Here is a 27,618-nt window from a genome sequence, read left to right as displayed (position 1 = left end):
TTGAGAGAGAGAGAGACAGAGACAGAGCATGAGCAGGGGAGGGGCAGAGAGAGAGGGAGACACAGAATCTGAAGCAGGCTCCAGGCTTTGAGCTGTCAGCACAGAGCCCGATGCGGGGCTTGAACTCACAAACCGTGAGGTCATGACCTGAGCCGAAGTCGGACGCTCAACTGACTGAGCCACCCAGGTGCCCCTTATTGCCTTCTTCTAAACCTGTTCATACCCTTAATATGGCTATGCCCTTTTTTCTCTAAGCATCAGAGTCTCTGTTATGGTTTCCTCTCTATAAATTTTTTTAACAATCCGCCTTTTTTTTTTTCTTAAATATTTATTTATTTTTGAGAGTGAGAGAGAAAGCATGAGCAGGGGAGGGGCAGAGAGAGAGTGGGGCAGAGGATCCAAAGCAGGCTCTGCACTGACAGCAGAGGGCCTGATATGGGGCTTGAACTCCCGACCCTTTGAGAGGCCTGAGAAAACTAAAACTTAAAAGCTTAAGTTACGGGAAACTGAAACCTAACCAAGCCTAACCAGCTTGTTCCGCTTCTGTACAATTGCTTGGCGCCCCCGTGTATTCCTGATCAATCATTGTTGCTTGGTGTGCCCGTGTATTCCTGATCAATCATTGAGATACCCGTACCCCCAGTTATGGTCTGACCTAAAGGCAGGAACCAATCGAATACTGCTAAGTGTCCAACTTTAAACATCAACCAATCGCAGCTCTGTAACTGTGGAAAATCCCTGATTTCCCCATGACTTGTTTGTACCTGTCTACAAAAGGGCTGTAAAAACCTCTCTCGGGGCCTCTTAGCGTCACCGGCAACGAGTGCGCAGAGGTCCAGGTTCGAACCTGCAATAAATGACCCTTGCTGCTTAGCTTTGACTCTGGACTCTGGTGGTTCGTTTTTGGGGTCTCCTGGACTCTGGGCGTTTCACCTTGAGATCATGACCTGAGCTAAAGTAGGCTGCTTAACCAACTGAGCCACTCAGGTGCCCCCTCTATACTATGTTTAAATCACAAGATATTACTATATGAATGGAAAAGTTACAGAGAATTTAGAACAAAAGGAAAAAAGCCATGGGCTATTTCAAACTTACTCAAGCTTTCAAAGTCTGTATTTAATTTATGTGAAAAAGGTTTTCCAAGAGAAGACACGAAATTACTAAAACTAATCTACAGACAAAAAGTTACATAAAACTGATCTAAAAAATATTCAGTTATTTCACTTATATGTAAAATTAAAAAAACAAAACAAACCACAAAGCAGAAACTGATCCATAAATACAGAGAACAAACTGGTGGTTGCTGGAGGAAGGGAATGGTTAAAAAGGGATGAAGAAGAGTGGGAGGTACAGGTTCCCAATTATAGAAGGAATAAGTCACAGGGATGAAAGTACAACATAAAGAATATAGTCAATGGTATTGTAATAGTGTTGTACGGCAACAGATGGTAGCTCCACTTGTGATAAGCATAGCATAACATACAGAGCTGTGGAATCACTATGTTGTACACCTGAAGCTAATGTAACACTGTGTGTCAATTCTACTCAATAAAATATGAATAAACAAATAAATAAATATTCAAGAGAAATGCTGTTTCAGCATTTGAAGACTATGTTGCTTCAGCAGCAATTAAAAAAAAAAAAAAAGCCAGTCTTAGCATTCCTAAGGTTAGAAAAGCTCCTAAGTAATTATTTTAGAGAGATTAGTTAATTAGCATAAAATAAAAATCCTTCATCTTCTAAAAAGTGGAGTATAAAAAAGGCAACGACAGTCAAGCGGATGGTGAAATACATAATTCCAAAGATAAAAACACCTCTGGTAACTATTCTTGGCATTGAATTGACACACTCTGATTCTTGTTCTGAGATACATCAGCACCAGTGTCTTCCACAAACAGCTATTTTATTATTGAGATCCTTAACAACTTTACTTGTCAGCTTAATGTTTCTTGAACATTTTAAAGCTGTAATAGAAGCATTCATACTACTTCACTGGGTTTTGACATCAGAAGCAGCTTTCTTTCCCTCTTATCATGTCTAGTCCTGTATATGGAATTTGTTTTAGAATACTAAGACATGCAATGCTTTTTAGGAGTTGAATTTTTAAAAATACTATTATTTTCTGACAGGTATGATTAGCTTTTGTCATCATCAAAATCAATAGTTTGCGTATCTCATCTATTCCTAATATAGCAGTCTAATCATATGATTCCATTACTTAAAAAACCTTCAACTTGGAACATAAAGGCTTTTGCTCCTTTGTCTCACACAGGACTCCTTTTAAACAGTTAACTCAGATCCTTTCACTTCTCTGCTCAAAATACTGCAATGCCTTCCCATTTCACCAGGAATGAAAATTAAAGTCTTTAAGCCCTAGTAATCTGCACCCCTCCTTCTTACCCCTCTTTGTTTCCTACTACACTATCCCTTGAGCACTTGGCTCTGGCCTCCTTTCTGTTCCTGGAACATGCAAGGCACGCTCCTTAACTTATAATTTCTGTTCTAGTTGCTCCCACTTTCTGGGATGCTCTTCCCTGGGAAATCTATTGCCTTGCCACCTCTAAGTATTTACTCAAATTTCCCCTTTTCAACGAGGCCCACACTTGGGCACCCTATTTAACACCACAAGCTCTTCCTTTCTAAGTGTAGAATTCCCTTTAACTGTTTGGATGAACTTTAACTACTTGGATTCCTGTTAACTGCTCTACTTCCTTTTTTTCCATAACATTTATCACCTTATAAAATAGTACACAGTTTACATACCTATTATTATTTCTCAGCTATCTCCCTCTGTTGAAATCTAATTCCCAGGAGGATAATTTTAGTCACTGAGGTATCCCACATAACAAAAATATTGTCTGACATACTGCAGACACTCAAGAAGTATCTGGTGAGCAAATGAAGAAATGGCTTTCACCATATTTGCTAAATCTTAACTTTTAAGTACAAAACTGAAAAGATTAAACAGATGGTGCTGTCAGTATTCCCCCACCACAAATTTAAGTTTCAATCACCTTTAGAGTTGATGTGATTCCTATATGGCACTGTCTTAGTTGAGATCCCATGATTCCAAAACGGTACCTCCTTCACATGGTTGTCAGAATTATCTTTGAAAAGCACAAACCTAATCAAAGCACTCCATTGCCTAAAAACATCTGTTTATCTTATAAAATAAAATCTTTACTCCCTAGCTTGACATAGGTGTCCCATAATTGGACCTCAATGTAATTTATGACTCATTTTCCACCCTTCCATATAAACCCTATGATCTTGCCACACGAGAAGACACATTTATTTTCATTTTTACACATGCTATATTCAGATTTGAATATCCTACCCTTTCTTCACTTTGGCAAATGCTGTGTATCTTTCATGACCCAAGGCAAATGCCACATTTTGAATATAACCTTCTCCAATGCACCAGGAAGGAACAGTGCCTCTTTCCTGTGCTCAAGCACTTTCTACACACACCTACTGAAGCACTTAGCACGCTGAATTTCAAATTCTGTATTTGTGTCTGTGCCTTTCTCCCCGACTAATCTGTGGGTTGCTTTTATTCTTCTTTATACTCTACATTCAGTTCCTTTCAAACTCACCCAATAGTTGGCACAGTACATGTGGAAAGTATTAAATAATTATAGATTTACTTAAGAGTGCCAATGGATTTAATATTTTCTTAGATTAATTATTATTACTATTATTGTTTTATAATACAATTACATTAATAACAGCTATTTTTCAAGACTAAGTACTTCCTACCCAAGACCTAGAAATTGTAATCTGAGCCTATAATTAAAAAATCATTTTCACTAGAAGTTAATTTCCCAAATATAAGAACCTAAATCATAAAGTGATATAAAAGCAGGTTAATATATTACTTCAGCCTTTTAATTGCCATGAGATCAAACTTTATCTAGGTTAGAATCTGGTTCTATATGTTTGGTCACTATTTCTGGGTCTCAGAAATCCTGAAAATATTAGTAGAAAAGATGCAGTAAATGTCCTTGAAAGTAATCAAAAGGAACTTTCCCAGTGAGACCAATGGCCTGAAAAATCAATACACAGTTAACCCTTAAACACTGAGAGTTAGGGGCCCCAACCAATCAGTGCACAACCGAAAATCCAAATATAACTCTTAACTCACCTGAAACTTAACTACCAATAGCCTACTGTTGTTTGGAAGCCTTACCAATAACATAAGCAGTCGATTAACACATATTTTATGTCATATGTATTATATACTGTGTTTTTATAATAATACCTTTTTCTTAAAAATTTTCAACATCTCTAGGCTATGAAGTTCAACCAGGAGTCTTTTCAAATTGTGGCAAATCTCCAAAAAAATATCTATGTGTAAGTGGGCCCACACAGTTCAAATCCATGTTGTTCAAGAGTCAGCTGTATTATAAGTGAATGAATATTTTTACTTAGTTCACAAAATATCTTGAACTTGCATCATTTTAATTTCCACTGGGACAACTTAATACAGAAAAAAAAAAAAAAACTTCTCATATTAGAATAACCTTACCTATTTTCCAGAATCCTAATGAGCTGTTTATCTATGATTACAAAGCTTGGATGTCTGACTAGGATATAATGTGAACCAGACAGGATGATGGTTTTAGAAAATGTGCCATGTTTCTATTTACTACAGTATAACAGTGATTTGGGAGACTGCTTCAAGAATGTACTTTGCACATTTTTCTTGCCCTAACTTCAAGAAGTAAGTGGGATAAAGGGAAAAAAATCTAGGCAAAAGTTAATGTTCCTTCTGAATCCACTCACTGCTGGAGAAGCCTGTATGATTTTTGTTAAATAAAGTACTTACTCTGCAGAAGGTACTGCAGAAGGCATAAAAAGAATCCTGATGTGTAAGCTATTAGGGTTAGAAATTTTAAAGGGCTATCATCACTTCATTCCTACCAGGAAGTCAGAGGTCCACCTCATTCTTTCCCACCCTTAAGCTGGTCCCTAACCAGATTCATGATTGGGCAAACCAGCAAGTCTGGCCCTCTGGGCAAAAATTTGCTTTGATTTACAGCAGTTATGGGCTTCTAAATCCTGAGTCTATTGGATTATCAGACTACTTGTGTCTGACTGACTCATGAGTATGGATCTATGCTGGATATGGCTGGAAAGCCGGTCAAATCTTGGGATTCAAACCATTGGAATGGCTGGGGATGAGGTGGGGGATGGGGGGCGGTGTCTGTCTGACAGTAATATGGGTGGAGCCAAAGTCCTGCTCGGCGAATAAATACAACACAGGTAAAAACCCTTTCCTATGCAGTGAGGCTTGGTGCATCACAACACCTTATCCGGCTTCCTTCCAGTCGCCATCCCCACTTCTTTCCAGTCATACCCCTACCGCGCCAGAATCTCTCCGAACCAGAGGGAAATGTTAAAGGCCAATCCCCAGGCACTGTGGAAGTTGAGAAATATCTAGGGGCGCATGGAAAGGGCAGTCCCCTCCACCTCTGGTAATCCCAGTCGGATGGTAAACCAAAACTGGACCAAATTTACCCGGCCCGCCAGGTCCTAGATTCTCAATCATAACCCCGGGCACGAAGAGGTCAAAAAAGCAAATAAGGCTGCACTGAAGACTTAGCAGTCAGTGGAAGCACCTCGTTACTAACCTCGCTCTTTTCTCCATCTTCACGCGAGGCTCCAGTTCCCAGCTTCCCACCTCCAGTCGCGGTCCTGGCCGGCCCTTGGACGCCAGGGCTCCGGGACGAAGACGCCCCCTTCGCCGCCGGCATTTTGCGCATGCGCGAAGCGGGGCGAGAGGGCCGGCTGGGCGGGGCTGGTCGCTAAGAAACCAGAGGAAAAGTTCTGCTTAAGGGTTGGCTGGGAAAGGCAGAGCGTTACTCTATTGGTAGAGAGTAGGGAGAGGGGGCTGGCCTCAAGGGCCTTCTTTTCTGACTATTGGGTGGAACTACTGTCAATCAGTAGGCCTCGGTGGGCGGGGCTGCTGGTGAGGCAGGCGAGGGCGGCCTTAGCAACGGTTTCTGAACTGTGAAGACAGCCGTTGGGCTGCGCTGCCGGCGGCTGAGATCGGGAGGTCCCGGCTGAGGGCACCGGTTGGTGACATGGTGAGTGTGAAGCTGTAACCGCTTGTTGGGCCAGGGCTGGTGCTGAAATCTCTCCCCGGAGCAGAGAAGAAATTGTTTTTGGTATGTGAAATATATTACTCGCCTCCTGATCCTCGAGTGTCGTTTAGTAACTCCTCCTCTCGTGGTCAAATAGAAGCACATTGCCCGTGTCTCTTAAGGACGCAAGAGCGGGTCTCCAGTTTATCCCCGCCAACTGCTAATACCAGCACTCCGCTGTAGGTTCTATGATGGAAATGAAACCACTGTTCGGCCAGAGAGGAATTGAATACAGAGAATAAGAAACTTAAAATCTGTTGGAGGGTCTAGGTCTCTAGGAAAGAGGTCCTGACCTCCGAAAAAGTGACTGGCCGGGATAGCTACGAATTCTGCTACTGTTGGGAAGGTGAAGGTTGTGAAGGCTCAACTGTGGAGTTGAAGACCACACTAGTGGATTTGCGGTCCAGGGATCAAGAATCTGCTGCTACCACAACGAAACCACGCGAAACTGGAGACTAGGTGCACAGGAACGTGGAGTCCAGTTGCCGTCTCTGCCGCTACGGCTTCCTAACCCAAAGATGGGGAGACAAGATATTGAAATAAGGCTGCAGAACAACCCAGGAGTAACTCTGTGACCTTGCTTGCCAGCAGAAAATGGCACACAGCAGGCAGATGACCTCCACTTTACCTGGATATTGATAATTGGCCCAACATTTATTCTTATCCAGATCGCTGGAGTAGTTTTTCACCTGGAAGATGTAGTTTTTTCATTTCTTAGCCTCTGCAATATAGGAAAGTACGCTAAAAGATGGGAAAGGATATCATGTTTCAGTCAAGCATATCCCACAAAATAAATCTTATTATGAGATATATAGGCCTAGGTAAAAGGTATGCCTTAAACACTTTTTTTCAAATATACCAAGTAAGGCCAGTCCATTCTGACATAACATCTAATGTTCTACTAGGTTGAAGGAAAAACAAGTGGTAAAAAGAACCAAGCTTTCCACCAAGATATTAATAACTAATAGCATAAATGTTAGCAAAAGGAAAAGGTAGAAATTGTTGATGGTCATTATGTACTAGGTAATAGGGTTCTTGAACATGCTTATGTACTTATCAATTTTTCTGGTTCTGGTAACTTTTCCTGTTACGTAGTTTTTCACACACATGTGTGTTTATTACAGGCATCCACAAGTTCAGACCAATGGAAGAAAAGAGCAGCAAAACTTGAATTGAATGAAACCCAAAAGCAAGAAATTAAAGAGGCCTTTGATTTATTTGATGTTGATGGGTCTGGAACCATAGATGTGAAAGAATTGAAGGTTTTGAAATTACTTCTAATTCTAAAACATTTTAAAAACAAATCTTTCAGTCTTTAACAGCAGCCTTCTAAAAGCTTGATATAAAGTCTCTTCATTGTGGACTCCTACACCTTCAGTGTATGCACCTGCCCCATACTAACAAAATTATATCTTTTTAGGCATTTATTCTTGTTTTATGAATGAATACAACAAAAACTCTGGGTGTAACAGTAACATATCCTATGGCATAGTGGAATTGGAACCTAGGCCTGCTGACCTGACTTTCTAGGTTTATGTCTAGTCCATAGTAAAAAAGAGAAAATCTAGTAATTATTAGGTAATTTAAAAGCTAGGAATGAGACCATGGCATATTATTTATTTGCTTTCTATTTCAGATTGCAATGCAAGCCTTAGGATTTGAACCAAAGAAAGAAGAAATTAAAAAAATGATAGCTGAAATCGACAAAGAAGGAAATGGCACCATTAGTTTCGAAGATTTTTTTGCCATAATGAGTGTAAAAATGGTATAGTAGTGATTTTGTTTTTCAAAGAAATACAAGCAATAGCCTTCTACTTTTTTTTTTTTTTTGGCTGGAGCAATCAATGAATTGGAACTAGGTCTTTAAAAATGGGTGGGATTTAGATAGACAGGAATAGCAAGATTAAAGATGTTTTCAGGGTAGTAATAAAGACTGTCCGGTGTGGAGAAGGTTGTTAGGAAATAATAAAGATAAATGGCTGGATAAAGAAAATGGGGTCAGCACGTTGAAGCCTTGAGTTCAGCAAACACCTCTTGAGTGCCTATTTTTGCTAGGCACTGTTCTAGAGAGCATTGGATGAGACAACCTCCCTGTTAGAGCTTACATTTTTTGGTAGTTGGTATCAGTTACTGGAGTTAATAGAGATCCATTATCTTTATCACCCTTGCCTCTTCCACTTTAACAAATTCTGAATTTAAATACCCTGAGAGCAGATGTGAGTGCCTTGGAATAATTGTTAAAAGTTAGAACAGTAAATGAACGCAGCTACTTGGCAGATTGCTGCTCTAGACCTCAAACACCCATAAGTCCAATTTGATAGAATAAATAAATGAAAGATTAATGACAGTTAGTTGTTTCTGTTTTTAAAGAGTGAGAAAGAAGAAATATTGAAGGCTTTCAAATTATTTGATGATGATGATACTGGAAGCATAACACTAAACAATATCAAGAGGGTTGCTAAGGAACTAGGGGAAAATTTAACAGATGATGAACTTCAGGTAAATTTTACTTATTTTTATAATTTTTATAACTTACATGTATATATACAATTGTAATTTATATATATTATATACAATTGTAATTTATATATATTTATATGCAATTGTAATTTATATATTATAAATAAAATATATTACAATTTTAATTTTATTACAATTTTAATATTCCTTAGATGGACTCAAATACATTCAAAATAAAATTTGTATATATATTTGAATATTATATCATTCATTTTTAATGATTTCACATACCATATTTACATTTTGTTTTATAGGAAATGCTTGATGAAGCTGATCGTGATAGGGATGGAGAAGTAAGTGAGGAAGAATTTTTGAGGATGATGAAAAAGACCACTCTTTATTAATACTTTTTTTAATCCCTCTGGAAAGTTAATAACTTTGTATTTGTTATACAGTTCCATAATATCTGAATGTATTTGTTGTCAATTTCTAATTTATTTGCGCAAATTGGTGTTTTGATGTGTAATCCATGCAAGAAGCTAGGCTTCTATCAACATGTTGTTAAACATCTACAGCATCAAGAAAGAAAATATAATGATTTCTGTGAATCGTGAATCCAAAACCAGTATTAATTCCAACTGCTACTTTTTGGAGTCTCAGCATCTAAAGACTTAGAATTTTTTTTAGGTTTAATGAAACTGAGCCCACATCCGATTGAATTTGGCAAACAGGCTATTACTTTCCCTATTATTTTCCTTTTGTGCAACTCTTTAAAAACTGATAAACATTTGATTTTTAATCAGTTATTCAGATATGTAAAGTATTAAATAAAATTGCCTAGTAATACTTTATTTGCTAGTTTTCTTATTATAAAGAAAGGCACTTATACTACCCAGATTTTCTTGTAAGTTTGACCCTGCAGGTGAGCATTTAATGACTGTCTTGGGAGGTGGTAGGGATTTTACATATGTTATCTCAGTTAATATGTTACAACTTGGAAGCTGGTGGTATTAGCTCCATTTTACTACATACAAGAAAAGTAAAGTTCAGAGAAATTTAGAAATTGCTCAATTGCTCATAGATAATAAAACATGGATTATAAATCTTGTATCCTTATGCTTCATTATGAAGCTTTGCTATGGATAAAAACTCTCAGGGTAATTAAGTATATATTTTCTAACTCATTTAATATTGTGACTCTCGTAATTTTACTTTGTTTCCTATGAAAGAGCCAATCTATTGAGAAAGGCAGTCTGAAGCTACAGTCTTTTGACTCCCCACTGGGTCACACAAGACTGGGTCTTGGGCCCAGAACACTTCTTACCAAGAGACATAGTCTCTATAGCTTGTGCTGGAATTGTCTGAATATCTTTCCACTTCAAACTCAATGTGTACTTTTTTCTGCTTAAGCATTGTGTGTGTTATAGTGCCTGTGTATGTAATATGACACCTGGCCAACTCCACTTTGGAAAGAGGATATACCCTTTGGCAAGGGGTTGCTAAACAACAAGATGGGTCCGTACAGGCCAATTGCCCTAGATCGGCTTCTGGGAGGGACCTCTTGCATGGAAAACTGACATTCACTACTAAAACTGATACTACTCGGTCTTCATATGAGTGAAGAATTGTTCCATCAAGTAGTTGACTGCATTGTGTTTTCCTTGACAACTAAATTGATACCAAAATGCAATGGCAGAAGCTCTCAGATTTCTGCTCCTGATAATAGGCAACAGATGCCACTTGCTGGACACCCCCACTTCCTAAACCTAAGTAATGGTCTTTGGAGCAAGACAGGCTTACAGAAAATGTAACTTTAATTGTCTCAGTTCATTTTTAGCTCACTGAAACGAAGACTCGATTTTCTTCTGTCAACACAAGTTTTTTTTTAAATTGGTGCTGGAATGGCATATCTATGCTTATGCTCATTAAGTGTTCCACAGGATCTTTAATTCCTAATTATGCAGCATTTCCTTCTATTGTAAAGAAAAATATAACTACTAAGTATGCTTCATAAGTGAAAATTATGGCCTTTAAGTTGTTAAATGATTTATATTTTTAAGTGGGTAATACACTTAAAAATACACATGAATAAGTTCAAAGAGTTCTAAATAGAAGTCTCATCAATCCCAGTTCTCTCAAGTACAGAATGTCCTTTATCACTATTTCTATTCAACATTGTATAGAAGTGCTAGTCAGTACATTAAGGCAAGCAGAAAACAGAGACCAGAAAGGAGGAAATAAAATTCTTTCCATTTGCAGATGACACATCTATCCATAGTGTATTCAAAAGAATTTAGAGATTACTGGATGCAAGTTGTTATGCAAATACAAATAGAAGCACAATTATATTTTTACAAACCAGGTATGAATAATTACAAAGTGAATTTAAGAGACTATTAATAGTATTACAAATATAAAAATCTTATGACTGAATCTAATGAAGACCCACAGGTCTTCAATATCAAAAACTATGAAAGAGTACTGAGAGAGATTAAAGAAGACCTAAATAAATGGAGGGATGTTATGTTCATGGATTGGAAGACTCAATATTATATAGATGTCAGTTCTCTTTTTATTGATCTATAGCTATAGTGCAATCAAAATCTTAACCTATGTGAAACTCGACAAGCTAATTCTAAAATTTCTATGGAAATCCAAGGATCTGATACACACTCAAAGAACAAGGTGAGAGACTAGCTTACCGGACTATCAAGATTTATTAGAGTCATAGTAATTAAAATAGTGTAGTGTTGGGGCACCTGGGTCGCTCAGTCAGTTGAGCGAATGGCTCTTGGTTTAGGCTCAGGTCATGATCTCAGAGTTTGTGAGTTTGAGCCCCACATCGGGCTCTGTGCTGGCAGTGTAGAATCAGCTTGGGATTCTCCTTCTCTCCCTCTCCCTCTTTGCCCCTCTCCTACTCATGCCGTTTCTGTCTCTCTCAAAATAAACTTAAAAAAAATAGCATAGTGTTCACTAGGATAGACTAATTGACAAATGGAATAGAACAGAAAGTCCTGAAACACACTCATTGTATATGCCATTGATTTAAGACACAGGTAACTCTACAGTGGGACATCTTCATTATAATAAATTGTTCCTAGTCAATAGGATATCCAAAAAAAAAAAAAAAAAAAAGAAAAGAAAACTTGATCCCAACCTCACACTATACATAAAAATTAATTCTAAATTATTGTTGATCAAGACATGAAAAGTAAGAATATATCATCATGACCTTGGGGTCAGCTTCCCAATTAGGACACACAAAAACCATTAAGTTTAAGGGAAAACATGATAAAGTGTACTATAAGTAAGAACTTCTCTTCATGAAAGGAGAGAATGAGACATAAGCTACTAATTGGAAAAAGATATTTTCAATAAATATACCTGACTAAACACTTGTATGTAGAATATACAACTTGAAAGTTGTTGAAACTTACACTTGTGCTTTTTAAACTTATTCTTTGATATTCCTCCCAACAACAGGAAGAGTTCGACTTTCCCTCCCTCTGAATGTGGGTTGTCCATAGTGACTTGCTTCTAAACCAATAGAATGTAGTGGAAGTGACACTGCATGACTTTTGATGATAGGTTAGGAAAGGTGATATAGCTTCTGCTTGGCTCTATTCTCTAAGCACCCAACCTTGGAATCCAGCCACCATGCTATGTTAGGCAGCCATATGGAATGACTACACGGAGGTATTCTGGGCATAGCCCCAAGGAGATTCCAGCCAATGGCTAGTGCCAACTACCAGGCAGATAAGTTAATAAGTCTTCAGATGGTTCCAGTATTCAGCCTTTGAGCCACCATAGCTGATTCTGAGTAGAGACAAGATGACCCCACTGAGCCTTGCCTAAATTATAGGTTGACAAGCAAAATAAATGATGTTATTACTTTAAACCAATACATTTTGGGGTAGTTTTTTGAGCAACAATAGAATACAACAATCATCCTAGACTTATTATAGTTTACCTTTAAGTGGCAAGTTTACAATTTCCCCCAGTTGGAGGATTTTACAACAGTTTAACTTTATCTATCTCTCTGATCTATTGTGCTATTGTCATATATTTTACTTCTATTTATAATCAAATCCATATAAGATATTATTATTGTTATTATTTTATATTTGTCTTTTATAAACCAGTCTATTTTACTTAGATTAATTACATACCCTTTCTGGTTCTCTTCATTCCTTTATGCAAGCTTGTGGTTCCATGCGGAATCATTTTCTTCAGGCTGAATAAGTCTTTAGTATTTGTTATGGTGAAGATCTATTGGTAATAAATTCTCTCAGCTTTTGTTTGTCTGAAAAGGCCTTAATTTTTGCCTTCTTTTTTTGAATAATATTTCTATTGTGTATAGAGTCCCAGGTGAGATAGTAGGATGGCATTTTTAAAAAACTTTTAGCATTTTAATGTCATTCCATTATGTCCTGATTTTTGTAATTTCTTTTGAAAAGTAAGCTTATAGCTTTATTGTTGCTTCTTTGAAGGTAATGTGTGGGATTTTTTCCCTCTGAGTGCTTTTCAGATTTTTCTCTTTGTCTTGGTTATTAGCAATATAACTGTGATCTACCCAGGTGTGGTTTTCCTTATATTTGTAATCTACGTGAGATTCATAGTGTCTTGATTCTGTGGTTTAATGGATTTTTATTAACTTTGAAACAATTTTAGCCAGTGTTTCTTCAAATATTGTTTCTGAACCATCATCTCCTCTTTCTAGAACTCCAATTAAATACATGCATGTTAGACTTATCACTATTCTTTATATATCTCTCACACTCTTTTTGGTGTTTTCTATCCCTTTTTCTCTCTGTGCTTCAAATTTATATATAGTTTACTGACTTGTGTTCCAGTTTACCAGAAGTTCTCTAACAGATTCCTGATCTCTGTTGAAATTCTTCATATTCTCCTCAGTTTTATTGAACACATGAATTATCTTTATATTAAAGTCACTGATTACTTTAACATCTTATCTCTAGGTCTATTTTTGTTGTTCTTTTAAATTCTGGCTTTTAGTTATCTGTTTGTTTTTTTTTTTTTTAGCCAGATATTGTGGATGAAAAATTAGACTGTAAATGCTGTCATCTTCTTTCACAGAAGTCTAAGTTTTCTTCTAGCAGGTATATAAATATAGGAGGATAATTTTGATTCTTTTGAGAAACAGCTTTAGTCATAATTAAGGATTTTCTATTTCATGTTTGCCCTTATTCCCAGATGTAATACTTTTCTGTTGACTGAAAGCACAGGATATCTACTGATATCTCTGTCTCCCTTCATCTTACCTGGGCTTAAAATCAAATTTTAATATTTGCAGCATCACATAGCTATTTAATTACACTTTCACTTAGTTCTTTGTTCTCTTAGATGCTGTTTTCTGTTGGGTTTTTAGGGTCTCACCCAGGGCATGTGTAACTAAGGAGTTAGTGAGGTAGGGTATTTGGACAGTTTTTCAGTTAAATCTACTTTAAATCCTGGATCTCTATAATGTTTCCTCCCAAATGCTAGCTACTTTGGCATCCCCAAATTCCAACCTGTTTCTTCTCCTCAGCTCAGTAAGATTCCTGCCTTTCTGCTTGGGGCTTATTTATTTATTTCTTTAATTTAAATTCCAGTTACTTAACATACAGTGTAATATTAGTTTCAGGTGTACAATTTAGTGATTCAACACTTCCATACAATAGCCAGTGCTCATCACAAGTGCCCTCCTTAATCCTCATCCCTTATTTAACTCATCCCCCCACTTCCCTCCCCTTCTGGTAACCATCAGTTTGTTCTCTATAGTTAAGAGTTTGTTTCTTGGTTTGGCTCTCTTTTCTTTTTTCCCTTTGCTTGTTTGTTTTGTTTCTTAAATTACACATATAAGTGAAATCATATGGTGTTTGTCCTTCTCTGACTGACTTATTTCGCTTATCCTCTAGCTCCATCAACATTGTTGCAAATGGCAAGATTTCATTCTTTGTTATGGCTGAGTAATAGTCCATTGTATACATATGCATACCACATCTTCTTTATCCATTCATCAGTTGATGGATATTTGGTCTCTTTCCATCATTTGGCTATTGTTGATAATGCTGATGTAAACATCCCTTTGAATTAGAATTTTTGTATTCTTTGAGTAAATAACTAGTAGTACAATTGATGGATCGTAGGGTAGTTCTATTTTTAACTTTTTGAGGAACTTCATACTGTTTTCCAGAGTGGCTGCACCAGTTTGCATTCCCACCAACAGTGCTGTTTCTCCACATCCTTGCCAACAGCTCTTATTTCTTGTGTTGTTAGTTTTAGCCATCTGACTGGTGTGAGGTGATATCTAAAGAACTTATAAAATTCAACACTCAAAAATAATCCAATTAAGGGGCGCCTGGGTGGCTCAGTCGTTTGGGCGGCTGACTTCGGCAAAGGTCATGATCTAGCGGTACGTGAGTTCGAGCCCCGCGTCGGGCTCTGTGCTGACAGCTCGGAGCCTGGAGCCTGTTTCAGATTCTGTGTCTCCCTCTCTCTGACCCTCCCCCATTCATGCTCTGTCTCTCTCTGCCTCAAAAATAAATAAACGTTAAAAAAAATTAAAAAAAAATAATCCAATTAAAAAATGGGCAGAAGACACGAACAGACATTTTTCCAAAAAGACATAGAGATTGGCTAACAGACACATGAAAAGATGCTCAACATCACTCATCATCAGGGATATTTCCCCTATTTTTTGAATTGGAAAATCCCCTCAGGGAAAAAGTCATGATGAGTGTGGCACTCCCCTCCAGTGCTTCTCTTCTCTCAAGGATTATAACTTTTCCTTTCCAATCTTGTCTGAACTGAACTGGGTACTTACCTGTTCCTTCACACAGTGTTTTCATATACCAGCTTTTATAGTTGTTTTCAGCAGGAAGATAAGTTCATCATATCCTGAGCTAAAAATGCCAATATTATTTTCAGGAAAATAAATCTGACTCATGACCCTGAACTGGAATTGGGAGAGACTGCTGGATGAAAGGCCAGTTAAGAGGCTACTGCAGTCATTTAAACAAGGGATGGTGAGGACCTAATAGATAGCTGCATTTGGTTTGGAAAAAAAAGAGGTACAATTCAAATCTTTCATTCATGCTTTCTTATTTTCATTCACAGGACTCTGATGAAAGAGTGATATTAAGGAACAGTTATTGAATTAGGCACTGTTCTACCACATTTACACGGACTTTCTTAAATCCTATGCCTATTGGACACTATTATTATCATTTTGATTTTACAGACGAGAAAACTAAGATACAGAGAGTTTAAGTGACTATCTCAACATCACATGGACATTAAATGGACTTTGAGTCAGGCCTGCTGACTCCACCACTGTGCTCTCTTCATTCCTTGCAACAGGTGTGATCTTTTAAATGGGGGACATTGATAGCACATATTCCAAAGGGAGAAAAGGATAAAAAATGGATGCAGTGGTTCCTGAGCACTTTTTGTTATTGTTTGGAAAAGTAAGTGAAATTAATGCTTTAGGAAAGTGATAAATCCAGAGAAGTGAAACCAAAGAAAAAGATGAACCTGTTTTTCTTTTTTAAGTGAAAGTAGAGAGTCATAAGGTGGCCAAGAGTAGGCAGTCAAGGCAAGTGGATAACTTGGAAGATCAGAGACTGATTATAGTGATGAAAGTTATTGCTTAATATTTTATATATGGACATTTCCTCCACAAATAATTTTCCCTTGTTTTTTTGGTGGTGGCTCATTTTAACCAGAAAGTTTAAAGTACACATTTAAGTATTTTTTGGATGAGTGAAAGAGGAAAGTACAACTTTAACATTAAGAGTTAATGGTACCTCATCTTACTCAGGGGGTTGGTCACACAGGATGGAGGATAGAGGTCACCCCACTAGGGGGCGTTGAGGTCTTGTCTCAGTTTGGTGAATAAAGGTGTGGTTTGATTTATGCTTGTTTTGATAGTCTGACATAAATTAGAGAAGAATTTAAAGAAAGATCGAAATTAAAGATGTAATTTATCTAGCACAATTAGGGGAAAGATTTACAGAAATTTTATTATTCTTTATCCCACCTTCATGGTAATTAATTACTCACATTAATGAAAAGTCAAGAATTGCACTTAAAACCAAATCTAACACTATTCAAAATGTAAGCCATGGAATTATGGAGGGAGTTATAATATTTGAAGATTTTTAAAAAATATTTTTCCCTCCAATTCAATTTTGAAGATGTTTGACATTTTTCTCTATGAAGTAGGAATTCATTTGTTTCACGTAAAAATGACTAAAAAGACTTAACAAACTGTTGACAGTGGTTACTTCTGACGGAAGAGAAGTAAAGGTATTTGCTTTTTATTCACCATATCTATATATGGTTTGAATTCTTATAAACATAAATTTTATAATTTAAATTTAGAAAAGTAAAAAAATTTAGTTGCATTTAAAAACTGGGTTAGGATGCCAATATAAAAATTAATTAGAAATGTAAGTCCAAGTTTATATAATCTGCCTAAATATGAATAAATATAACATCTAAGTGATATTAATAGGCATTCTACAATTAGAATCAGAAAGGAAGAGTGTTATACTGTATATTTTCACATCTCTTGTTTTGCATAATGGATAGTCACATATAGGCTCTGAGGTCTTCAAAAATGAAACTTATTTAATTTGTTCTAACCCTAAATATACCAGTTTACTTGAGAATTTGATATTTTATTTTCTTCACACTTAAGAGTTTATAACACAGTTCTATAGAATTCAGTTTGAGAAAAAGCGACATGTACAAAAGCACTAACTCTATATAAACAAAGAAACACCCATAGTCAAAATAAATGATGTTCTTAAATAAGGTCCTTTAAATTAATCTTAAATTAATGTTAAGGGAATGAAAAATAAATCAGTATACTGTATTACATTATTTCTGTCTTTTTATTAGAAATATGTAAGTACCTTTTACTGCTTTTGGAAATGCTGTAGATAAGTCACATATCAAACTGTATAAAAATAATGAATTCAACACCTATAAATGTGAGTAGCAACCCCATGCTATCACTTACTAAACATCCCTGAACTGCTGTGCCCTCGGGAGTGTTTAAGGGTTGGACACAAGACATGTCGTGGCTTCATGTTTTTACTACTAATTCAATCAAAAATGTTTCTGCCCAAAGGACTGGAGTTAAAATATCCCTTCTATCAACATAATAGGGGAACATCACCGAGGCATTTGGCCAGAGGACAAAGGGCACACAAACTTTTTGCCAAGCATGTTGAAAAGTAAGAATATTTTAGGAATACTACTTATCAAGATAGGATTTAAAATTAATTTTGAGCAGTCAGATAAGCAAATAGCGATAAGGGCTCTGATGATGGAAACAACAGATGAGAATACTTTGGTACACACTAGGGAGTCAGCAAAACACAAATAATGGGGAGAAAGCAGCTATCTAATCTGAGCAAGTGTAGAGACCATTTTCTTACCTATGCCTGGTTGAGCATGTAGTGTGTGTGTGTGTGTGTGTGTGTGTGTGTGTGTGCAGCAGCTACTGTGTGTGAATAATATCCCCATTCCCTGACTGTATTTTTGATAAATTTTAGTATGAAATTATGCATAATTGTATATCTAGTCATTATTTCTCAAAATAAGTTCAGTCCTCCTTCAGGTCCTTTTTATTTATTTATTTTATATAAAATGTAGGTTAAAGAATCCTATCAGTTTTGTAACATGAGTCGACACTACCTAATTAACAAAGCCAAAATTTCTTGCCCCAACTATGTAAAACGTAATAAAGAAAGTGGGTTAAACAATGCTTATTTTTGTCTGAATATGTTAGATGTTGGCAGAAAAAACACTTATTCTTGATGTCCCTGTGTATTTCCTACCCATTGTTTCAATACTATATCATGAAATCCTTCCTGTCATTTATTTTTTGAAAACTCAATTACTTGGATTAATTGGGAAACTCAGTATAAATGGCTACTAGTTCTCATGCTGTAAATCTATGTTGAACAGTATTAAAAAATCTATCTTGCAAAGAATATTTCCTAATTGAAATCTAACCAAAATTAATTATAATCAGTAAAACCACCATTTTTAAAGCTTCTGCCAAGGGTGTCTGGGTGGTTCAGTTGGTTGAGCATCTGACTCTTGATTTCATCTCAGGTCATGATCCCAGAATCGTGGGATCAAGCCCCTCATCAGGCTCTGCACTGAATGTGGAGCCTGCTTGAGATTTTTCTCTCTCTTTCCCTCTGCCCCTCTCCCCCGCTCATGTGATCTCTCTCTAAATAAAAAAATAAATAAACAGACAGACAAACAAAGCTTCTGCCAACTTCTCAATTGTTGCAGAAAATTTGCGGATCACTAGTCCTGTCTCCTTAGATCCTTTTTTTTTTTTTCAAAAGTGGAAAAACTGAACTCTCCTAAGTAGTGTTGATGCTCAGTGAGTAAGCAAAATATGTAACACATCAACTGTGGAGTATGACTTGGGGGACAGAAAAGGTCTAATGGCTTCAAATGTGCTCTTCCACAGTTGGGCAGGATTTGTGCTTTTTTCTGGCTTAGAAAACAAAGTTTGTTAGCGTCATTGTCTCTATAGCAGAAAATTAACAGACATATGGAGTGTGCTATGGACAGACAACTCATTTCTAGTCCTTGAGTCACTGTTTAACTAGATTGGACACTTTGTCCATGCCACCTAACTTCTCTGGGCTTCTTACTGCAGCATAAATAAAAGGTGGATAAGAAAACTGTCTGTCTAAAAAGTACCACTGAACTGCTGAAAACCCAGATGACAGGGGAAAACATCTTTTGCTTATTAAATATAATCCAGAAAATAATATAACAAGCACTATGCATTTACCACCTAGATTTAAAAGATGCAGACAGTTTGCTGAAATTTGCACAAATCTCATTTCTTATTAAGAAATAAAACATTACAGATAGAGCAAAAGGCATTCCCTTGCTTTCACTATCATTTTTCCCTTTCTTCTCAGAAGTAGTTGGTGTGTATCACTTCCAGCCATATGTTCGTCCTTCTATACAAGTATGTATCCCTAAAATTATAAACTATTGTTGCAAGTTTTTGATAGCATGTATAAATATCATTTACAGCTTGATTTTTTGTTTGACATTATATTTTTGAGATTCATTTACATTGATATATGCTACTATTGTTCAATTATTTCAACTGCTCTATACAATTCTGTTATGTGAACAGTTTATATATTTTTCTACAAGAAGTTAGATTGTTTCCATATGTGTACTATTCAGAGAAATACTATCATGAACATCCTTACATTTTCTGGGATAGCCACTGTCTTAGTCAGTTTGGGTTACCGTAACAAAGTAACATTCACGGGGTGGTTTAAACAACCAAAATTTATTTTCTCGCAGTCCCAGAAGCCAAAGTCCAAGATCAGGGTACCAATGTGATTGGATTTGGTGAGAGCTCTCCCCTGGCTTGTAGATAGTCACCTTCTAGCTATGGCATCACATGGTAGAATGAGGGGGAATGAGAGAGAGAGGGAGGGGGAGATCTACCTCTTCTTATGCTATCAGTTTAGGACCCCATCCTTATGAAATCATTTAACCTTAATTACTTACTAAAGACCCAATCACCAGATATAGTCACATTGGGCATTAGGTCTTCAATATAGGAATTTTGGGAGGACACAGTATAGTCCATAGCATCCACCTAGAGTAAAATTGTTAGCTTGTATGAAATCTACGTCTTCAACTTTTCTAGGTTTTTCCAAATTGCTCTCCAAAATGGTTGCAATATTTTAGACAACCACCAACAAGTAAATAGATGACAGGACATTATTATTATTATTATTTTTTAATGTTTACTTATTTTTGAGAGAGCGAGCAAGTGGAGGATGGGCAGAGAGAGAAGGACAGAGGATCCAAAGCAGGTTCTCCACTGATAGCAGCCAGCTCCATGCGGGGCTCAAACTCATAAACCATGAGATCATGACCTGAGCTGAAACCAGCTGAGCTACCCAGGCGCCCCAAGATAGAAGGTATAATCTTTTCAAGTTGCAACTTCGTTTTCCTATTCCACCATTATCTAGAAAGTCTTCTTCCAAGTAGCTGTCCAAACGTTGGCTTCTGCCAACCAGTTCTTTCATTTGTGGCCATGGTACCACGTGGACTGGTGTGTTCTCTTCTCTAATCCCAATATGAAAAACACTGACCTTACTCCATCAATAGAGTTTTATTAGGTCAATGATGTGGAGTAGAAATACTCAGTGGATTCAAAGTGATAGCTAGAGTTCCTTCCCAGAAAATCCAGGTCTCATTTGCTGGGAACAAAAGATAACCAATAAAATTTCAAGTCCACTACAGTAGAGCCCCTTATGATCCAATCATCTCTGGTTCCAAGTGTGAAAAGCCAGCGTTCTTTGACATCCACAGTGATTTCTTTCTTTATTTTTTTTCAAATCAGATATTTAATGTTCCTTAAAATGGTTTAAACGCCATTTGATTTTCCCCTTCTCATTCACTGTGTCCTCCCCCCATTTTTAGCATTTTGCTTTCTTATTTCTTCAGCACTCAGGAACTCTGGGTTCCTTTTGTTAATGTGTTACCTTTTGTTAATGTGATACCTCCTCTTGTAAAGGTAGGGGCATTTTACTTGCCCCCTGAGGTACTCGTCTGTGAATTGAAAAGAGTCTGATTAGAGAAAGAGATGGTTTCAATCATGAGACAGTCTATGAATCAAAGGGATTTTTCAGAGTGAGTTAAACAATCTATTTTCCTTCCTGTATGTGTCACCATTTTTCTGGAAACTCTTACTTATCAGGTAAAACTGTACTTAGGGAGGTTCTCTGACAGCTTAATCATGGTCTCTGCTGGATCCCACAGCGAAGCCAGAAAGCTGAAAGTGTTTGCTGCTCTCATTTCCGTGGCAACTGTCTGAAGGGCCAAATATAAGAGCACTATTTCTCTGTAGGACCCAGTAGAAGAAGGAACTGACTGGTGAGGAAAACCCCTTTTAGTCAGAAATTTTTCTTTAGGAGGTCAAGACCTTTGAAAAATTAATGGAAAAGTACCAAACCGTACCTTTACATGTATTTTTTAAATGCTTCATTGGTGTTAGCTAAGGAACTTGACATTTGCATGTCGTAACGAATCCATTTTCCCTTCACTGTCCCTTCTTCCCTCTTTCCATGCCCATCAATCTATCCATTTCTTGTTCTTATCACTATAACATGGTGCTTGTTTAAGCCAGCAGGATGTGGAAAAATATTTAAAAATTAATACATGCGACCACTTATGAATAATCCTGTACATTTGTGTGGCTCTCTGAGTGATGAGACAATAAATACCTGTCTACTTTGTGCTATGTAGAATTCCCTGCATTATTTGGTCGGGGGGCGGGGGTGGAGGTTCACTGAGCAGGAGTCAATGCGGGGCAGTTGAATAGCTTTACAGTTCCTCTTGCGTTGTTAGATCTTTATTATTTAATCTCAAGGACTCTGAATTTTTAGAATATTTCTCTCAGACTCAAGACCATTTTTGGATAACCTACCATTATCTTTGGCATGAAATATCAAGAAATCACTATAATGCTTCCCTGTATGAAGGGAAGAAGGACTGTGTCTATGCCACACTGCTGAGCAATATACATAATACACATGAAAAGACTTAGGTTAAGGTGGTTGCAACCTTCAAAGGAAAACCTGAACATTTCTCTATGTCAGGTTGTTGGGCTTTTGATGGCCACAACCTTAATTTCAATTCCTTTGGAGCTGTTCTATATAAAAGGGATCTCACAATTTTGAATATATACATATGTAGTAGGGCAAATAAGCATCATTTTTATAGCTAGAAATTAATTCGAGACATCAGTATGATCATTATTGGGACACCTCTTTTGACGTTACTAAGTAACCTGTTAAAATTCATGTCATTCATCAACTCCTTTAACAGGGTCAAAGTGAGACAGAGAATTAAGGAAGTTATCCAACCAGGGTAAAACCTTTTTTATTACTACAACAGTCTCTTCAATCTGTTTTTAACTCCCATTCATTATTTTTTAGTGCTCATTTACCAACTTTCTTTATTTCATTTCTCACAATTCACAATAGTTTTTTTTTTTTTTAGAAACACTGAGTAAATTCCGCCATTATTTGTTATGAAACAAGTCCTGAAAGGAAGGAAGGAGCTACATAAACGGAGCAAAAGTATAAAACCTGTTAACAGGTAAAATTTCTCCCCAAGTTGTCCTCAATCAAGCTATTAACATGAAGAGCCACCTTCTTAAGTCCTTAAATACTAAAAATAAATCATATGCCTGTAATTCCTATGTCACACACATTCCTATGTATACAATTGTTACATTACATTTTTGATTAGTGTATGTATGTTATTATATGTGTATACATATATGCATATACACACACTCATGAAACAAAATCGTTCATATCTACAGTTTCTTGATATTGTTTTGCTTCTTTGGATGCATGCTTTTTGTCCTTGACACCCCAAGGAGCAAAATGTTTTACTTTTGTTTATTAATATGGTTGATAGTAATAATTATAAGGTCTGGGGCGCCTGGGTGGCTCAGCCGGTTAGGCGGCCAACTTCGGCTCAGGTCTGACCTCATGGTTCCTGATTTTGAGACCCATGTCGGACTCTGTGCTGACAGCTCGGAGCCTGGAGCCTGCTTCAGAATCTGTGACACCCCGTCTCTCTGTCCCCTTCCCAGCTCATGCTCTGTCTCTGTCTCTCAAAAAATAAACAAACGTTAAAAAAATTAATTATAAGGTCTTAGTTTAACATTGAAGTATAGGTTAGTTGATAGTTTCTTTATATTTATGATGCTGCATCCCAAATTCTGTAATTCGTGAAAGGGATTTTGTAAACTAAAATCTCTTGTAAAAGAGATACGTGAACTGCTACCAGTAGTAGTTTCGCTATGATTTCTAAAAGAAACACTCCATGCAGTTTAGGAGAAAGTTGTTGGGTCCTAGGACCAGGGTGGCATTCCCCACTTCCTCCAAAGCTTACAAAGAGGGACATTTCAAAAGGGTGTGACTCTTGCCCCTGTTCTCTATGGGAAGCTAACCCTGGGACTTTGGCCTCCTGACGGCTGGTAGCTCTTTCACTGGAGGGCTCATGGAGTGGCCAAAAGTAGTGCCAGGCTCTAAACCTGTCTCTATGTTTGCAATTCAAAGAGAGGAGTATTTTGATCTGTTTTAAAGAGAATTGAGTCATTCATGTAACCATGGGAGGCATAGGGATGCATCTGGCCCTTGGGCACAGGAAGCCAAGGTCAAATCCTGCCAGAGCTCTCTCTCTTCCCCTTGCTTGTCCCTGCTTCTCACAGAATGTTGGTGCTCTTCCACAGAAGAACTTCTTCTGCACAGGAGGAGTCAGCTTCCCACTACACCAATGCCTCCCATCTCTATCTACCACAGTGATGAGCCAGGATCTATGCAACTGACCTGGGTAGGGGTGGCAGCTCCCCCTGGTCCAGCTTCGGTGGGTCACTCAATAGGAAGAATATGGCACTCCAGAGAGAGTTTTTAAAGTGCTTTGGCTGGGTACTCAGAATTAATTCACAAGGTAACCTTGCTTAGTCTTTAAGCCCTGGGCTCAAGTCACCTGTTATCTAGAAGCGAAGTCTCACAATGACCTTTATAAGTATTGAACTGTATATAAGACACAACACATAGATTCAAACTCATTTTTACATACCAGCTATATTAAATGAAGGCTAGAAAAATCTGAAGTTTTAATAATGTTATTAAATTTTTATAGTTAAAATATATGATTATCTATAATGTTTTACTGGCTATAAAATTTGTAGGGAAAACAGTTCAAAGGCAATTCAATTATTTTTTCCAGTACACGAGGCTCTTATGAAACAGATTATGGACAGAAATGGCTTTCAGAATAAATTTAAGGAGAAAGTTCTGGTTATAAACAGAAAGGTCACATGTCTATAATAAATCATTTGATTTTGTACAAAATGTGAGACAAAATTAATAATAAAGTTCTAATTGAATAAAAAAATGTTAGTTGAAATAGTGATGTTATTGAAGAATGCCAGAGTTCTCTGAAAAAATGACATTGAGAGTTTGTATTAGAATAAGTTTGCATCAGTTGAAACTAAGGTTAGCAAACAGCCAAATCTCTGCATTCTGAACATAGAAGGATGAGCTAATGCATTTTTATGCAACTTTTAAAGAAATGGAACACACATATACTTTCTACTACCTCTCTTAGTTTCTCTAAAATCAACTTTATGTCCCTCTTGTAACAAAACATGACCAGTACTCTTCCACAACAGATCTGGAGATTCGTCCAAAAGATGAGTCACTGTGAAATGGAGTGGTCCTCCACTCAGGACTCAAAAGGAGGTTGCATTTGAGATGTGTCCCAGCTTCCTCAGTTGGAACCTGGGAAGAATTTTCCCACAGGAATAAGGAGCATTAAGAGTTGGGTCTTAGGACTTCTAAATGCCAGCTATCCCTGGCCCTTCAGCTTTCTGACTGATGATGTGTTTAGTAGGGACAACCAGCCAAATAAGAGAAATTAAACACTGATTTATTAATCTGCACAGGCATTTTTTAAACTCCCCGATTAATGAATTTGGACTACTCTGATGGAAAACCCATCTTCGGCCCGAGACTAAACTGGGATTTCCTGCTGCCTTTGCAAATATGAAATGTGGGAACTGTAGGCTCAAGCATGTCTGGGAAGGGAGAGAAGGAGGAGAGAGAGAGAATGAGAGAAAGAGGGAAAGTGAGAGTGAGAGAGAAAGAGAGACTGTAGAGAGGACTCCATCCAAGTCCATGAAGCCAAACAATTGTGGGAGGATGACAGAGCTGGGATAGTGAGGGTTCTCATCACCTTTCAAAACAGTGTGATCCTGCTCACTTAGGACAGGTGGCCCAACAAACCATAGGCTTTAACCAATCAGCTGCTCCTCTTCCTTTGGAAAGAGCAAATAAAGAAGGGGGGGTGGGCAAAACAGAGAGGGAAACCTGAGCAGTGGGAGAAAAAGTGTTCTTTGTGCGCTGTGGCATTATTGATATTTAGTTTTATTATGGGGCTAAGTGGCTTTTTGTACATTTGCCCTAGGATATTACAATACTGCGTTTCTATGGGAAAATATTGTGTCTATGAATTCTAAATAAGTGACTCATAAATGAAGTTCTGGACTGCAACACATCAAGCAAATTTAGCTGCTTTTCAGATGAACTGTGCATGCCCCCTGTGCTGTGATGGTTTATGCAGGAGTATGCCTTGTCAGCAATGACTGGACAGTCCTCCCAGAGTTCTACAGAATGAAGATGTAGATACATTTTCTTCTTAGACTATGCCAGGAAATACATATATTTCAGCAAATAATACAAACACAAATTAATGTAATCACTTATTAAGCTAGTAAATGCAATCAAAGTGGAAATTATTCTGGAAATAATAGCAGTTTTTTCTATTTATATGTTCACTCTACTAGAAAAATTATTGTATCAATTATCATTTAGTGCATTATAAACCATCCCAAAATTTAGTGGTTGAAACAAAAGCTATGACTTACATGTCCATAAGAGGCAATATGCAAGGCCTCTTGAGGCCCAGGCTTATAATGGTACATTGTCATTTCCATTTTATTCTGTTGCCTAAGACAAGTCACATGGCTAAAGCTGAAGTCAAGGTGTGGAGAAATATATTCTGCTCCTTTAGTGGGTAGGATTGCAAGATCGATGGGAAAAGGCAAGGACACTGGAAGGGGCAGAGAATTAGAACGAAGGATGCAATCTACCACAGTGATCATTGGCCCCATAAACTTAAATTAGATACTACTCCTTGAAGATTCAGTTGTCTCTGTGAGTACATAGGAATTAAGGATCAGGGAAAGGAGGGCATGGTAAGGTTGTGAATGGCATGTTCTGCAAAGGCACAATGCTTAAACCTGCCATTTAAAGACTTAAGACTCCTTGAATCTGGGAATATTTTAAAGCATTTGCTCCACTGGTCCTACAGAGAAAGCTGAAGTCATCCTTCATCTTGGAGCTGAGACAAATAGAATCAGTCAAGAACTTTCCAATCAGGTAGGAGTCCCAGTTAATTGGGGAAGTCTTTTTTTGTTGTTGTTATATTTATTTATTTATTATGAAAGAGAGAGAAAACATGAGTGAGGGAGGGGCAGAGAGAGGAGAGAACGAGAATCCTAAGCAGGCTTTGCACCATCAACTCTGGAGCCTGAGTCTGACACAGGATTGAAACTCAAGAACCCGTGAGATCATGACCTGAGCGGAAAATGGATGCTTAACTGACTGAGCCACGCAGGCATCTCTGGGGAAATCTTTAAAAGGGCTCTAAGTGCTAGAGATATGCCTCTGGCTCCTTACTCTTATCGGGATTACATAGAGAAAAGAATAATAGAATAATTGGTTTGGTGACTATGCTTAACTTTTTGGGGGGCAGTGTATAAATAAAAAGGTTCTATATTTTCCATAACTCTCCTGACATTTGTGCTAAATGACCATCTCCCCCAAACCTTTTCCTCTAGTATATACTTTCTTAACAACATGTTGGCCAGTCTTTATAATTTTTTAGCTCATTTTGGTTATTTGAACAGTCTAATTCTGGCATTTAAGATTCACTCATTTTCTCAAAAATGATTCAAAGTAATCTTCTCTTTCCTCCACTCTTCTCTTTCCTCCACTCAGACTAGATCTGAGTGGAGGGACCATGGTTGCATCTGTGTCCATCTTCTTATCCTTCTTCCAGATGTTTTTCAAGTGGGGGTTGGGGTTGGGGAGGAGGGGCTGAGTTGCAGACCTCTTCTTGGTTAACCATGACTGCACTTCTGTTCAAGGTCTACACAGGCTGACAAGAAGGCTCCAACAATCTTCACAAGTAACAGGGGAGGGGCCCTCTTTGCCTCCATCCTGCTTCCCAACACACACACACACACACACACACACACACACACACACTCACACACAGAGAGAGAGAGAGAGAGAGAGAGAGAGAGAGAGAGAGCTTACATTGCCCAAAGGTATAGCTTACATTGCCCAAA

The 27,618-nt window shown here is 37.5% G+C and overlaps 2 protein-coding genes across 8 annotated transcripts in view; one reads left to right on the top strand and one right to left on the bottom strand.

Annotated features, from left to right (window-relative positions):
• Window positions 1-5,953, bottom strand: part of BBS12 (Bardet-Biedl syndrome 12) — a 55,732-nt gene extending 49,779 nt beyond the window's left edge. For 2 of the 7 annotated variants that reach the window (XM_049631132.1, XM_049631131.1), the window contains exon 1: window positions 5,634-5,933. The gene's annotated coding sequence lies outside the window, so the exon portion shown is untranslated. Of the gene's footprint in view, window positions 1-5,633 lie in introns of all 7 variants that reach the window. The other 5 variants (XR_007457893.1, XR_007457891.1, XR_007457894.1 and 2 more) reach the window with 5 other exon arrangements.
• A 21-nt stretch (window positions 5,954-5,974) lies between these two features.
• Window positions 5,975-9,457, top strand: LOC125923093 (centrin-4). The gene is made up of 5 exons (XM_049631135.1): window positions 5,975-6,089; window positions 7,271-7,408; window positions 7,783-7,911; window positions 8,517-8,645; window positions 8,921-9,457. Exons 1-5 carry the CDS (start codon window positions 6,087-6,089, stop codon window positions 9,008-9,010), a joined length of 489 nt encoding a protein of 162 aa, XP_049487092.1. The 5' UTR covers window positions 5,975-6,086; the 3' UTR covers window positions 9,011-9,457.
• The last annotated feature ends 18,161 nt before the right edge of the window (window positions 9,458-27,618 follow it).

Source organism: Panthera uncia, chromosome B1 (assembly GCF_023721935.1).
Source record: "Panthera uncia isolate 11264 chromosome B1, Puncia_PCG_1.0, whole genome shotgun sequence".
Classification (NCBI taxonomy): domain Eukaryota; kingdom Metazoa; phylum Chordata; class Mammalia; order Carnivora; family Felidae; genus Panthera; species Panthera uncia.
This window is presented reverse-complemented; position numbering and strand designations above follow the sequence as displayed.